The sequence below is a fragment of the Vidua macroura genome, chromosome 1, assembly GCF_024509145.1.
Source record: "Vidua macroura isolate BioBank_ID:100142 chromosome 1, ASM2450914v1, whole genome shotgun sequence".
Taxonomy (NCBI): domain Eukaryota; kingdom Metazoa; phylum Chordata; class Aves; order Passeriformes; family Viduidae; genus Vidua; species Vidua macroura.
The window spans coordinates 88,666,607-88,681,050 of NC_071571.1; the positions used below are offsets into that span (position 1 = coordinate 88,666,607).

The window sequence follows — 14,444 nt, forward strand, 5'->3', positions numbered from 1 at the left end:
AAAACTTAAGTTTACAGACATCAATCTGTGAATAATGATGCAAACCCAACCAAGCTAATTAATCATTTTATACTCCATGCAGTAATGAGAATAGAAAGGAGTTGCATTACATATACTTTACCAGATTATATGGTAGAGAGTCCTCAAGTGTATCACATTAGATAAAACTTTGGCACTACTTAGACTTTAATTCTACTTAAGTAGAATTTTAGTGTAAGTTGGGAAGTAAATGAGTAACCTTACCTAAACACATTTGTAAACATGTCATACACTTCCTATTATGTGAAGAACAGAAATTCTTCACTCCAATTTTTTATTATATTCTGTGGCTCATAATGCATTTTGACACTTTTCATCTCTGTAATATTTAGCATTCCTCTTGTACTATTTATTGGTGATAAAAACAGCTAATGTATTTCCTTTTTAGCCCATCGTTTTTCCACAATACCTATATTTTAGCAGTGGTTTGATGAACGAAAGATACTGCTGTTCTTATTAATCCCTGTCTTTCCTTACAAGTAATCTCATTTATATTTCTTTGTAAGATAACACCAGCTGCCCACAGTCACCCTTATCATGAACAGGATTTAGTGACATACAACACAGAAGAAGAGATTACTTCATACTACTGCACAATTACTTAAAAATATATTTACATGACAGCAAATCTTTTTTTCATAAAAAGAGAAAAAATGATTTAATCTATGAGGAGGACATCCTATGGCTTGTTGGGAACTTTTATATTCTACATGTTTTACACCTGGTTTTCCTATGTATGGAGAATTTATATTGCTGTATTCTCCCTTCCCCTTGTTTAAATAACTTTATACCTCACTCTTTAAAGAAGTAGGTATTTCTTCCAAAAAGGCTATTGAAATACAATAAAGACATTCATCACCTCTTTCTGTTGAAAAAAAAAATCATGCTAATGCTTGAATATGCAAGTTTAGTTTTGGAAAGTACTATAGCAAGTACACTTTGATAAATATTAAAAAAAAAAAAAAAAAAAAAGAAATTGGGAGAACTATCCACTACTGAAGGACAGGTTTTATACTGCTGTGTTGGTTTCCAGATCTTAAGATTAGGAACTGTACTTGGAGATGTGCTCTCTGCTCTAGAAGTACCAAACAGCATTGCAATGTTTTCCCAAATTTGCTTTTTTGTAGCAATATGGAAGGCAATTTTGTTATCTGATAAGATGTCCATCACTAAATTCACCTAAACACACATAGAGGCACCCATCCCAAACACACACACACTGAATTTACAAAAGTCTCATTTTCCTTAAGCAAGTAATCACAACACTGAAAATATTCTCCTATGTATTCACTGATTTTCTTAATTGATTTGTCACCACTCTGCTACTCAAGGAAGATGAGTATTTCACTCTTCTGAGAAGCTAACTATGTTCAAAAGCAGCTAGATGAGGATGGTGATGTGATATAAATTCCAAAAAAAAAAATGCATTGTCCATCCATATAGCCGTCCATCCTGAGAAACTTCCACTGCCAAATTCTTGCTATTTTCCATTGGTCATGGGGTTCCCATCAATAAATAGAAGGTCAGTGCAACAATGAGGAGCAAGCAGAATGGAGAAGAAAAGGTCTGATAGGCAGCTGAAGGCATGAAAATATCTTCGTACTTGTAAATACTGACAACATGCTCTGACACGGGTGGAGAGTCGATATCATGACGAGTTATAGAACCTTTAGCAGGCAAGAACAGAAAGAAAAAACATCAGATGCAATTTTTTTCTATAACTCTACTGAAGAAACAGGTAGGCAGACAGGTAATTTTCAAACCTATGGAAGCATGCAATGTTACATTGTCAGGGAGTAGGCTCATTTCTTTGCTTTCTGAAATGAAATTTCTGAATAAAACAAATGAAATTCAAGTAAAAAACAAACATCCTTCAAATGAATTAAGAACTTCTAGTTATGAAGTTCTTCTAAATTCAGCTTTAGGAAGTGGGGATAATAGATATATAGCCAAGAAAACAAGACATGTTGGACTCCTGTCTTTCTTTTTATCCATTTTTAAGCCTCATGCTGCCAAAATTTTAAGTTCATTAAAAAAAAGGGGGGGGGGGGAGGGCAGGGAGAGGGTGTGTCTAGTAAGAATCATATAATTGAAAGATATTTATCAATTTGGCACATCAACTCAGTTGGTGAGATCAACTTACCCTGGATTGCTGGACCCCAAGCAAACAGGTAGTACCAACTCAAGTGCAAATCCACGATGGTTTCTTCTCGGGGAACATAGACAGGACGCTTGAATCGACACGTTACCCGATTGTTTTCAAAAACCCCTTCCTCATCTCTAGCAGGATTTCTCTGGATTTCTTTAGCCCACTGACCAACATTATAGAAGTGATGTATTCGGACTCTTCCATTATCATCATGAACACAAGCCATAACATCATCTCCTCCCTACAAGTTTAAAAAAAATTTGAAGATGGAAAACAAAAGGGTCATAAAACACTTCCTCATTTATGTATATAATTTTAATTATTCAAAGCTGATCAAGACCTGGGATGTTCTTTCCTTCTTTCCAAGTTATATATACACAAGTATTTGTATCCCTAACCAGATGTCTTCAGTAGGGTTGAAAAGCATGTTAAGTGGGTAGTAATAGTTACATACCTTTACTGTCTCTGAATTCTCTTTTGGATCTAAGAGTTATTTTACTTAACATACATTTGTAGGATATGATATCACTCTGACATCACGTAATTAATTGATCTGTGGAAGGCTGTTTTTTGTAATTTGTGAAATTCTGGCATACTGCTTCATAAAATGTTGCAGTCTTGAATCCCTGACGTGTACAAAATCCACTGCATCAAATCATGGACAGAAAACCAATATACTTTAGTGAGACAGAGGAAACAAACCTTCTACATATGGGAAAATAATAGCATTGATTACAGTAAGTCTTTTCTAATCTCTTCTCATCATTTCCCATATCTCTTATTTCTTATAAGAAATGTTGTAATAACAGAATACAGTAGACCACAAGATACAAAGAAAAAAAGTAATCAATATGTGCTTCTTCACTTAGCATAAACAGCCACCAAAGAACCAAGAGAAAGAAGGAGCCACTTATTTGTAAAGGTCATTCATCGAAATACTAAAGCAGTTGCTGGAATAGTTACTCAAGGTGACTGACAGAGTGGTAGAGCACAGGGATGAGCATGAACTTCAGGAGTACTGTCTCATAGAAGCCTTAGCACCAAGAACCATTAGAACACTATCCAAGCTGGATGAGTGCCACAGCTATCAGTGCTGTATTAAACACAAGCCCTACTCCCCCCACATCTTTCTGTTACATCATACTGATGAAAGACATGATGCTTACTCGTGTGATCATCCCTCCGTTCTTTATTACAGGGAAAAGAGAGGAACAGGGTGTATTTCAGCACTATGGGAATATTGCAACGTGCATTTGTAAAAGATGTGCCAGAAGTGAGTGGAAAGAGGGGGCAACTAGGTGAAACACATGCTTGAAGAGTTTCTGCACCTTGGTGCTGCTGCAGACCTTTCCAACCTCTGTTGTGAGACTATCATTGCTCTCCATAAGTTATTTCCCAGGTTTAACTTTTATGCATCTAAGCAAAAATCCCTCATTCTGAAGTACAAAGAGGCAAAAATAAAGGTGTTTTTACACAGAAGAAAAAAAAATACAAAAAGGGAAGAAAAAAGCATTTTGAATCTCAGTTAATGAAATGACATTTCAAAATCTTGCCAAGACACAAAAACCTGAAAGTGGAAAAGCATAATGTTATTTGAGACAAAGAAATAGGTCATAGGACTTTAAAAAATCTATTGAGGACACAAAGTAGGTTTTTTTTTTTCCTTAATTTCTGAAGCTATCCAGGCCAAACCATTTTCATTAGGGCCTCCAAAGCACAACCCATTTCTCAGATCTCAGCTGTTTTGACCCAGAGCCATTTTATCATCTAAGCCTGTGCATCCCAGGACACCAAAACATCCTGGAAGTTAAGAAAAAGATGAAATCAGCAGGAGAGCCAGAGAGGAAGAGAAATGCTAGCTGGTTTAGCCCAGCTGACTTATGGTCATTACATGGTATGTAGAGCAAATCTGGAAACAAAACCTTTTACTTTACACTTCCTTTATTCTTTTTACCAGAAGCTGAAACTTAATCTGCTGCTTGCTGTGCCTGCTTTCCAAGTGGCTGATGAGAGGACGGCAGTGGGACCCTGGGGTCCGCTGCAGGTACCTCAGAGGTACAAACTGGTAACACAGTCTGATAGCTTGGGGACAAATACTTAAAGGTGCTGAGCTGCTTTGAAAACCCTGCTGAATACCTACATTGATTGGCAAGATTCTAAACTCTTCCCAAATTTTGGCTGTAAAGCCAAATCACTCTTTACATCAAAACCACAAACTGTTTCTTGTGACATGAACTTTATGACACAAAAACCTTCTATCATCACTGTGTTTATTTACAGTGTCATATTAAAACATATGTAGTAATGAGAAGCACTTGTCCTCACATTTTCTTCCTATTTCTCATTTTGGGTCAAATGATGCCTTAAGTTTTAGCTTTCATATTTTTTCAGATTCTGTACTGCATTAGTATATAATGCTGAACTTCATATAAAGTGTTAGCAAGTTCTCTTCACAGCTTAGTTAGACAAAACAATCCTTTTCCAGCTGAGAACCAAGGACACCGTTGCAGCTTTGGGCCCACAAGGTGTAAACAAGAGTGAATTGAGGAGAGCAATCTGGGAGGATGGGACTTCATAAAAATGCTGTTAAGTCAGTGCAAGTCTTCCAATTCATTTTTTGTGGGTCCTATCCCAGGATATCAAATTCCTATATTTTTTCAGACTGCTACTTTCAACACTGCAAAAAACAGTCCTTTCTTTGACTTGTGATTTAGGACATAGGTCCAGTATTGTTCTATATACACAGGAGAGTTTCTGTGCATGAACACCTATATTATAAAATACATTTTTATCCTGAACATTTTGCCAAAACATAAGTCATCTATTGCCCATGTTTTTTTAAGTCCACACATTACATGTTTCTGTTTTGCTCATTGAAACTCAATGAAAAGTGGAGCTTTTGAATTAAAAAGTACAGGAATAAGCATAAAACAGAACCCAATAACAATCCAGAGGAGAGAGAAGAAATTTTAACAAGACTGCCTTCTTGAGTATGAATGTTTAAGTTAGCAGGAGTCATTTTCTCACACATTTGTGGCTTCCCTAGAATAACACATAGGTATGAGAAAAAAACAAAAAAATTCCCAAGTTAAGCAGTGAAATAAAAATTTCTGAGAAATTTTGCTGAAATTCAGCTGATTTTCTCAAGAATAAAATAATTTGCTATTCAGTTTATGATGTGTCTTTTGCCCAAATTACACTGACATAAAGCGCAACAGGACATTTCTGTGTGAATTGGCTTATCCCTGAGGGCTTTTCTAATAAAAAGGCAAAAAGCTAGTGACATTCAAACATTCAGAGCTGAACTGAAATACTGTTGTAGTTCTCAGAGAAGAAGGGAAAGGAGATGTTAGGAAGGATAAAGCAGCTTTCTGTGAGGCAGTGCTCCCAGGGGGGCTACTGAATGGTGCTTTGTTTTCAGCAAGCCAGTTTCACCTTATGTGCTCTGTTTCTCACCGATCAAATATATAAATGCACATAAACCATTTATATCCTAGCATGTGGAAGTGTGTATATTGCCAATATGGAGAACTGTACATATCTTACCATTTTCTTGTCTGAGGAAAATCCCACTGCCACCCAGCCATCTGTGTCGGCACTCAACTCAAATTCAACATCAGCTCCTATTCTACGGTAACTTAGAAAGTAGTCACAAGTCTCTGCATTGCATCCAGGTTTACCATACCTAAATGGAATTGGAAATATACATAACTTTTTCCTTGAAATTTCCTGCTATAAAAATTAATTAAGATTTTGCAAGAAAAAAATAGAAGAATGTATTTTGGTATAATGGCAGTAAAGCATATATTCTGCTGGACATAAAGTAGCATTAATTGTTTGCAATTATTACTCTTTTACTGTATAGTATTCAAACAGTACAGCAAACAATAACACAAAATATTACTTTGTTGACCTTCCTTGCTCTGTTTTTTTAAGTGCTTCATGAAAATACAAGAAAGAACGGTAGGTCCATAACTATGACCTGTATTCTTAAATAAACTAGAGTCCTCAAATAATATAGCAGTATGTTTTTGAATAACAAACATTTATTAAAATTACTATGAAACACTAACCAAAGTCTCCAATATCATCAGTCAGCATCTGTAAACATAAAGGTATCTGCACTCTTATTTCAGACTGACCTGAAGCATCCCTTGGTTTTTCCGCAGTCATCCACTCTGATTTTTGCAAATGGGTCCACAGGAGGAGCAGTAGGGAAAGGGTAACCTGTATGATCAGAATAAACCATTACCAAATAAAATACAAGGACTAAAAATCAATAATACTAAAGAGAAAGTCTTCCAGTAGCATTTACTTTGCTGATAACTGAACTGTTCAGATGAGTGACTTATTTGTTATGTACAAAATCCACTGCTCTGCTTTGTTACCTGGATCCAAAGGTACCAGGTAACAAAGTAACATGAATAACTGAAAACAAAACTTTTGCAAGGTTTCCTTCATTCATCAAGGAGGGAGAAGAATGCTGGAGGGCAAAAGTTAAATGTAAGGCAGCAGGACCATGGACTATTGCAGTCAACTAACAATTGGGGATCTCTGCTCAGCTCTCTCCTTATGCACTCGTAGTCCCCGCAGGAAATCCATAAGGGAACTGAGTCCTTAGCCATAAATGACAGCATTAGCTATAAATGCAGGCAGGGCACCAGACGCAGAGCTGTAGGAATTGATACTGAAAAGACCTTATAATACATCCTTCTTTATGAAGTAAAATAAAACACACATTGCAGTAAAATGTAAGAGAGTATCAGGGCAGGGAATGGCCTGCAGTTATAGCCTTCAATCACTTGTGAAGGCAGACCCAGAAGAGCCAGACAGTGAGAGTTATGATTCCAAGCTATCCCGTCTGCTGGACTATAGTACCAAAGAAAAAGTGAGAAAGTTTACTAGCAGACCTATTCAGTCTTGGCTTGTGGGAGCTGCTGTCTGTTGCATAAGCACAGATATTTTAATATCTGTTCTTTTACTTAGCCAGATAAAAACCAAAATGCTAGCTGTGGAACTAGAAACTCTTCTAGTGGGAAAAGTGCTTCACTGAGTAGGAAAAGTGCTTCATTGAATAGGAAATGAACACTGCAGTTACTTCCAGCACCAGCACACAAACTTTTGACCTACACAGCTTTGGGAATTCTGGAGCCCTGATTTACTTCCCTAGATTTCGGACAATGATCAGTTACACTAACTGTATCAAGGGCAGGTAAATTACCCTGCATAAGTAAGTTTGCAGAATTTCACAGCAGCATCATGTAGCAGCGCATTACTGAAACACGGGTCACAGGACATGCAATTTACTCACTCCTTACTTATTTCAAATCCATTGAACAAATTATCTTCTATGCAGCCTAGCCGCAAAAGTGGTGTTTTAACATTCCGCCATTTGTAAATTCAAAAAAAAAACCCACCCCAAAACCCACGACCACGCTGCTTCTTGACACTTTAGGGCATCACACGTCCTTTCGAAGCCCACACACCCCAGGACTCCTTTTTACGGTACCAGCCCGGAAAGCTTTGGAAGAGGGGAAGGCGGGGGGCCGCCGGCTGGCCCCGCTCTGCGGGAAGGCGATGGCCCCCGGCCCGAGCTCCCGCCCGGGGGGATGCCCGTGTCGGGGGCTGCTTGTGGAGCGAGGCAGCGGCTCTGCGGAGAGAGGGGCAGGGCGCCCGGGCTTCCCTGCGGCCCCGGCCCCGAGCGGCGGCGCTGGCTGAGGCGGCCGGGCCGGCGGAAGATGGCGGCGGGCGCTGGCCTTCGTGCTGAACAGCGCTGCCACAGCCTCCCGCCCGCCGCCCCCGCTCCCGCCCGGCCCGGCCCGGCCCGGCGCTCCCTCCCGGCCCCCGCCGCGCCGGGCTCCTCGCCCGCCGCGTCCCGCCCGGCCCCGCTGCCCGCCCCGGCCGCCGCCGCACCCTCCTCGGAGAGGTAGCGCAGGTCGTAGAACTCGCTGGCGAAGGTGCCGTACGAGGAGTCGTGGTGCCGCGCCGCCTCCTCGCCGTGCTCCCCGCCGCCCGCCTCCCGCCGCCCGCCGCCCTCCTCCGCCGGGCTGGCGGCGGAGCCGGCCAGGAGCAGCAGCAGCAGCAGCAGCCGCCGCCGAGCGCCTCGGCTCCGCTCCGCCATGGCGGCGGCGGCGGGGCGGGGAAGCGGCGGCGCCCGAGCGCGGCTCCGCGGGGGAGCGGGGGCGGCGGCCGGGGGGATCCAGCCCCGGGAACGGGCGGTGCCGGAGGAACCGCGGCGGTGGGCGAAGAGACGGCGTGGGAGGGTGTTGGGGGGAAAAGGTGTCGGGGCGGCGTATGCGCGGGGGAGCGGGATGCGCCGGGAGAGGGATGCGCTGGGTGCGGGATGCGCTGGAAGCGGGAAGCGCTAGGAGCGGGATACTCTTGGAGCGGGATGCGCCGGGAGGTCACAAGCACAGCACCGAGCCCTCCCCGCAGGGACCGCTGCCGACGGGTTGCGCGGTGGCCTTCCCTGGATCACTGATTTCCCGCATTCTACAGCGCGCCCCACCCAGCAGAAAGCCTGCCGCGGACACGTCTCCCACAGCCCGGGCACAGCCGTCGAGAGGCAGTACCCAGCCATCCCTGGCTGCACCCGCGGCCTCGATTCACTAAAGCCTCTTGGCATGTGCTTCAAGAGGATGTGATAAATCTTGCTTAGTAATTGCCGGGCAAACTTAGCTGTTTTAATTTTTTTTTAAATTTATTTTATTTTTACTATTCTTTTTAATGACTTCTAGGATGGGACTGGAGACACAGCGCGACTTAACATTGTTTTCAGGTAAAACCCCATGGCAGTGAGCATTTGCTATCTGATTGCATGTTCTTGCTTTGTATTTTATACAATGTAACTGCAGAAATACCAATATACTCCAAACCTGGCAGGACTGAAGGAATCCCAGGTTGCCTCCAAAGTTGTCTTGGGCTCTGGTTTCTGATGCTGGACTTGCAACTAGGCATTAAACATACAAGTGCATTCTTGCTGTGCTTTGGGATCCACGAGTTGATGGAGGAACCATGGCTTTTCATACCTTGCATTACTTGGGTTTGGATTGCTGTCTTTTGGTTATAACTATAGTTTCATTTTTATATTATTATGCATAGTCACATTTCCTCCTCCGAGAGTCTGGAATAAAATTCAGGAAAACATCATGGGGAAGGGAGGGAGAAAGAAGAAAACACAGCAATGAGTAATATTCTGGAAATTAAAATAACCCTCCATGTAAATATTTTCTTTTTTTAGTATCAATGACTGTACACATGAATTACTTTTTGGTGGGGCACTGAGACTGCCCAAGACCTAGGCTGCTTTAGGGATAAGTTCATTCCCGTGGGCTGAGCGGTGGCTTGTCATTCCGGAGTGTGCTCAGCTGCATCAAGTGGAGGATGTTAATTCACATCTCCACGGTTTAGTCTGGTGGAGTAGCATGCCATTTCTCGCTGCAAGTAGAGGAATAGCCACACAGAGGAAAAAACTAAGTTGCAAAAATAATACCAGTTGCATGCAAATTCAATATGTTCCACATTTTCCATAGCATATGGAAAAAGCTATAGGAAAGCAACGGCAAGCTCAACTGCAAAATATTGAGTCCCTTCTTCCTGCCTCACTGAGCTTGGCAAAATTTAGCAGGCTAGTGGAAAACAAGCAAACAAATGGCAATAGAAAAGCCCTTATAAATCAGGCTAACAGGAAAGTAAGGCGGCAGCTTATTCTTTCTGGCAATAATTAACTCTGATGAAGGCCTCCCATCTCCCTTTTTGAAATAGCTAGCCAAGGGTTGTGGTGCCTGTGAAGAAGCATTTGCTCAGCAAGGGAGCAGCTGTCAGCTGCATGCTGGTTTCTCCTCCCTAGGAACAGGCTTTAGCACACTGTGATATGGGCAATGCTTCACAGTTATGGTAAACACTTAGGATATTTGTCATGTATTGTTTGTGCCTACATGACACCTATCATTTTAAATCTGGCAGCTGAGATATCTGTCTGTGATTACAGTGGAGCTGCACTGATTATTTAAAGTGAAGATATGGCTAAGAGACTGATCTTCCTACTAGTAAATCCTTAAAAATTAAAACTAAAATACCCCTGGATTTTTTGTTGCTTAGTAGAACCTCTTGTGGTTGTCTGAAGGTCGTCCCTATCTCAAAAATGCGTTGCTCATGGGAAGCAACATCACATTGAGACAGGTGGAGCTCTAATGACTACCTTCACTTTTCACCACAGAAAGGTCTACACTGCAACTAACAGCACTGCCAGCAGTACTGCAGGAAAGATCCTTATCTGATTAAGTAATTGAGGTTGTCATCAAAAAAAAGCATTAGCAGAAAGAGCCCAAACTGCAATTGCATGAGCAGCCTTAACCCTCAAACGCCTGAACTCTCTGAATGCCGTATTTCTCAGCTCACACTTGTTTGTAATGCCTTTCTCAGAAGAGACACAAACAAGCAGTGTGAGAACCACAGACTGGAAGTCCTCTGGACGCAGGAGTCTTCTTGCTTTTGCTCAATTAGAGATGTGAGCATTTCCACCACTTCTTGCACAGTTGCCTCCTGCCTCAGGGGAACCTAGCAGTCAAATTCTTTGGATGGTTAATAGCTCTAGCTCGGGCAATTCTGTGGTGCTAGCACTCAGCCTGTGGGTGTCTTTCCACAACTGGAGACCAGATTTATCCCCAGCCTATCCTTGAGGCCCACTGTGCCTTCTTTCTTGGCTGTTTTTGTCATTCACAGTACACCTTTCCCCTGGAGGCTCAGGCTTTTTGGGGCCTTTGGACTAGAAATTAAAGTTTCAGGTATAACTCATAGTTTATATAACAGACATTCAGAAAAAAAATCTTAGTTCTCCTGGTCATTTCTGTCCAATCAACATGTACTGAAAAATTGGTATGTATCCATCAGTGCTGACTGAGAAAATAACTCCTGAGACAGCAGTTTTCTTACAGTAAATCTATAGTAACCTGAACCAGAGTTTGTAATTCGTATGCAGTTTTCTCAAACTCTTACAACACTTGTGTTCAATGTGGGGAATGTATCTACTGTACAAGTCATTTATCTTGGGCTTTCCTCTATTAAACAACAATAAATTGAGAAATTGTTGAATCATAAGTTTTCATTAGTAGTCATTTATCCCATGCTCTAGTTAACCACCTGTGACTCTACAGAAGCATGCTTGTGGTGTTAATTACTCAGACTAAGACATGGGAGAAAAAGTGGTAGGAATTTTTTGCAAGCTGAGCTTTTTCACAGTGTACGAAACAATATGATGATGGGAAATATGTCCAATGACAATAAATGAAGTACATCTCCTATGAAAAAAGTGAAAAATAAGTGACTGCCTTTGAAAAACCAAAGCATTACAAAGGAAACATATGTGTGCTATTTCTGAAAGCAGCTCATGAAAGGGATAAGTGAGCTTTTTGGAGACATGGTATTGCTTCAGATCTTGTGGAGAAAGGCAAGGAAATATAAACTGTAAATATGCTATCATCCAAATAAAACCTGCATTAGATCCTTAGATCATCTTTTGCTCAGCACTGGTGAAATTTTCATTTTTTGCTCAGCACTGAGTTATGTATGCGGTCATGCTTCAAGAGTGATTGTGCTATTACTGCCCACAACAGTACTCTTTCTGTAAAATTAATCTAATGTAGGAAAAAACAATGTCTCCAAGCTCTTTTCCACAAGCATAACATACACCAATCTAAAGACTAAGTCCAGAACTAAATCAGCATGAGTTTTTCTTCAGTGAGCACTATGGACCCTTCCCAAGGTATATTGAAACTGCAGCTCTGTTTATTTGTTTGTTTGTTGGGATGTTTATGTGTGTGCATCTTGGTTTTCATCAGGTAGTTTATAATTTTTCTCCCAAGACTGCATTTTTTTACCTTCTGGCACTCTTTGCTACCCCAGCTGGAATGCAGTTCAGGGAGGTATACCTACCCTGAAAGCCAGATCTACCAGATGGTGGCACAATCTGCACCAGGAGGTTCTAGAGCAAAATGTTTCACTTTTTTTTTTTAACAAGTCCTCATTACAAAGAGGTTATTTATAGTGTTATTCTAATAAGGAGCCAAAACAGAGCAGCCTTTTATTAGAACTCGCAATAAAGGGCATTACGCTGAGGCCTCCCTGTGCATAAATACCACTTACTTACTGTGCAAAAGTTGGCCTGGAGAGCAGAAAAATTCAGCTTGTATTAGCAAAGAGTTCATTTAGCTAGGAAGGTTTTAAAGAGTTTAAGCAGCATTAATTCAATTAATTCCACATATAAGAGTGTCATTTTATCCTAGCTATTTAAGAATTCAGAAATGAGGAAAAAAAAAAAAAAAGAGAAACTCTGTTCCCTCATGAAACTTCATCTGAAAACTTTTATTAAAGGTCCTGTAAGGTTGCCTGTTGGAAAATAGCCATTTAAAACTGCCTTTCCCCAGTCCAAATACAGATATTTCTGAATCAAAATAATAATAATAATAATAATAATAATAATAATAATAATAATAATACCCTTATCTTCTAGATGAATATAAGTGGATGAGAGAAAGCAGCAGAGGAGCTCCTTTTAGCTCACTCCTCTGCAGTGAAGGTGCTTTCTGTAAGTCCCAACCGAGGCATCTTCAGCCAGGGGATCTGAGGGACATAGGCCTTGGCCCTTCCTGGGCACAGGCTCCTGGAGGGTATGCTTTGTTTCAGGCAACCCATGAATAAATTCCGGGATTAGGGCAGTTTTCTCTGTCTCTTGGAGTCGTTGGAGTGCAGGTGAAGAGCAGCCCCCAGGCTCCGGGAACATGCTCCAAGTCTGGCTGAGGGATGGAGCATCCATGTCACCCCCTGCTACTCCTGGTGCTGCTGGCCCCCTGCTCAAATACATCCAGCGCTCTCTACACTAATTTTTGGGCTTGGGCTGCAGGACAGGTGCATTCTCTCCCTCCCCCGCAAGTGCAATAGCGCGTTGCGTTACAGCCGCAAGTGCACCTTCGGGGAGTTTTTGAGGAAAGGAGGAAGGAGGGGCAGACGAGAGAGAAGAAATCGAGGAGACAGATGTGAGGGTCCGCAGGACACAGCCGGTTTACTCTGGGGACGGTGCGGCCGGCAGAGATGTGCCGCCTGCTCGCTGTGCCGGAGCATCTCCCGCGGAGCCGCGCTCCCCGAGCTCCGCCGCCGGCCCGGTCCCGGGGAGGATCCATCGGGGCTGGCAATGGCACCCGCCCGCCGCCGAGCGGCACCAAGGCACCGACGGACGGCGAGGTCCCCGAAAAACATACACCCATCAAGGCGGCAAGACGGGAAACTGGGCTTTTCCCTCTCCGCCAGCAGGAGGGGGATGGAGGGGCCGCTGCCCGGGGAACCCCTTAGAGCCTGTCCGGGGAGCTTGAGGCAGCCGGAATCATTCCTGCTGATCGTCGCGAACAAGGCAGACACACAAATTACTGGAAAACTAGTGGGTCTGCAAGTGAGACTTCTCAGTTCTTAAGCAATAGCAAGGAAAAGGTTTCTGGAGCGGTAGGGTGAGTTACACAGCGAGGAAGGGAAATTCCAGCCCAAATTCCAGCTTTTGTCTCAAGCTTCCCTCCTTGCATGTCACTATCTACCAGGCCTGTCTGTAGATGGCGAAGCCAGTCTCCTGCACAAGTGGCTGCTTCACTGACTTTAAAAAAAATCTGTTCTTTTGTTCACATAAAAACTAGGGAAAATTGATTTTACTGAGGGCTTTGGGTACCCAAGAAGTCCACATTAATGGAGCAGAGTTATACCTCTCAAAAACCTCACTGCATGCTTTGGTAACATCCACAAGGTGCATAGGACTCTTTGAACCATGGATGCAGGGACAAACTAAACACAAAACAAGTTACTCTAATGTAGAAAAGATCCCATACATCTGCGTGTGGTGTAACAACAAACAACTTTGGAGAGTCTGGATATGTTGTTTTGAATTGCTTGCAAACTCTGTTAAAAAGAGAGACATTTTTAATATTATAATTTATGTAAGTTGCTACTAATATTTAAATTAGCGAAGTCAGCTCCTCACAAAGTCAATGAACTGAGAGTTCAGCATGGCTTATTTATCCAGACATTCTAGAATACAGGAATGCTAATGAGACAGTGTTATTGAACAGAGCAAAATATTTTGCAAAAGACAAGATTAAGAAACATTTATCCCGTTTAGTGTGGGGATAAAACGACCATATTTAATGGTTGTTTAAGGTGAAGTTGGGGATCTCTAGTCACTCTTACACCTCTTTTTTCTATTAACTGAAAAAATTGG

At 42.2% G+C, this 14,444-nt stretch overlaps 1 protein-coding gene across 1 annotated transcript; it reads right to left on the reverse strand.

Moving 5' to 3' along the window:
* Positions 1–243: 243 nt before the first annotated feature.
* FRRS1L (ferric chelate reductase 1 like) lies at positions 244–8,309 on the reverse strand. The gene is made up of 5 exons (XM_053979640.1): positions 8,102–8,309; positions 6,331–6,415; positions 5,735–5,873; positions 2,183–2,429; positions 244–1,706 (listed from the first exon to the last, which is right to left on the reverse strand). Exons 1-5 carry the CDS (start codon positions 8,307–8,309, stop codon positions 1,534–1,536), a joined length of 852 nt encoding a protein of 283 aa, XP_053835615.1. The 3' UTR covers positions 244–1,533.
* Positions 8,310–14,444: the final 6,135 nt, after the last annotated feature.

Excerpts from the sequence above, each read along its gene's own strand:
- FRRS1L (XM_053979640.1), bottom strand. The coding sequence starts at position 8,309 with ATGGCGGAGCGGAGCCGAGGCGCTCGGCGGCGGCTGCTGCTGCTGCTG. Across the intron at positions 6,416-8,101 it reads GCGCTACCTCTCCGAGGAGG|GTTACCCTTTCCCTACTGCT; the intron begins GTGCGGCGGCGG and ends CTGATCATACAG. Across the intron at positions 2,430-5,734 it reads TTTCCTCAGACAAGAAAATG|GGAGGAGATGATGTTATGGC; the intron begins GTAAGATATGTA and ends TTAAACTTGTAG.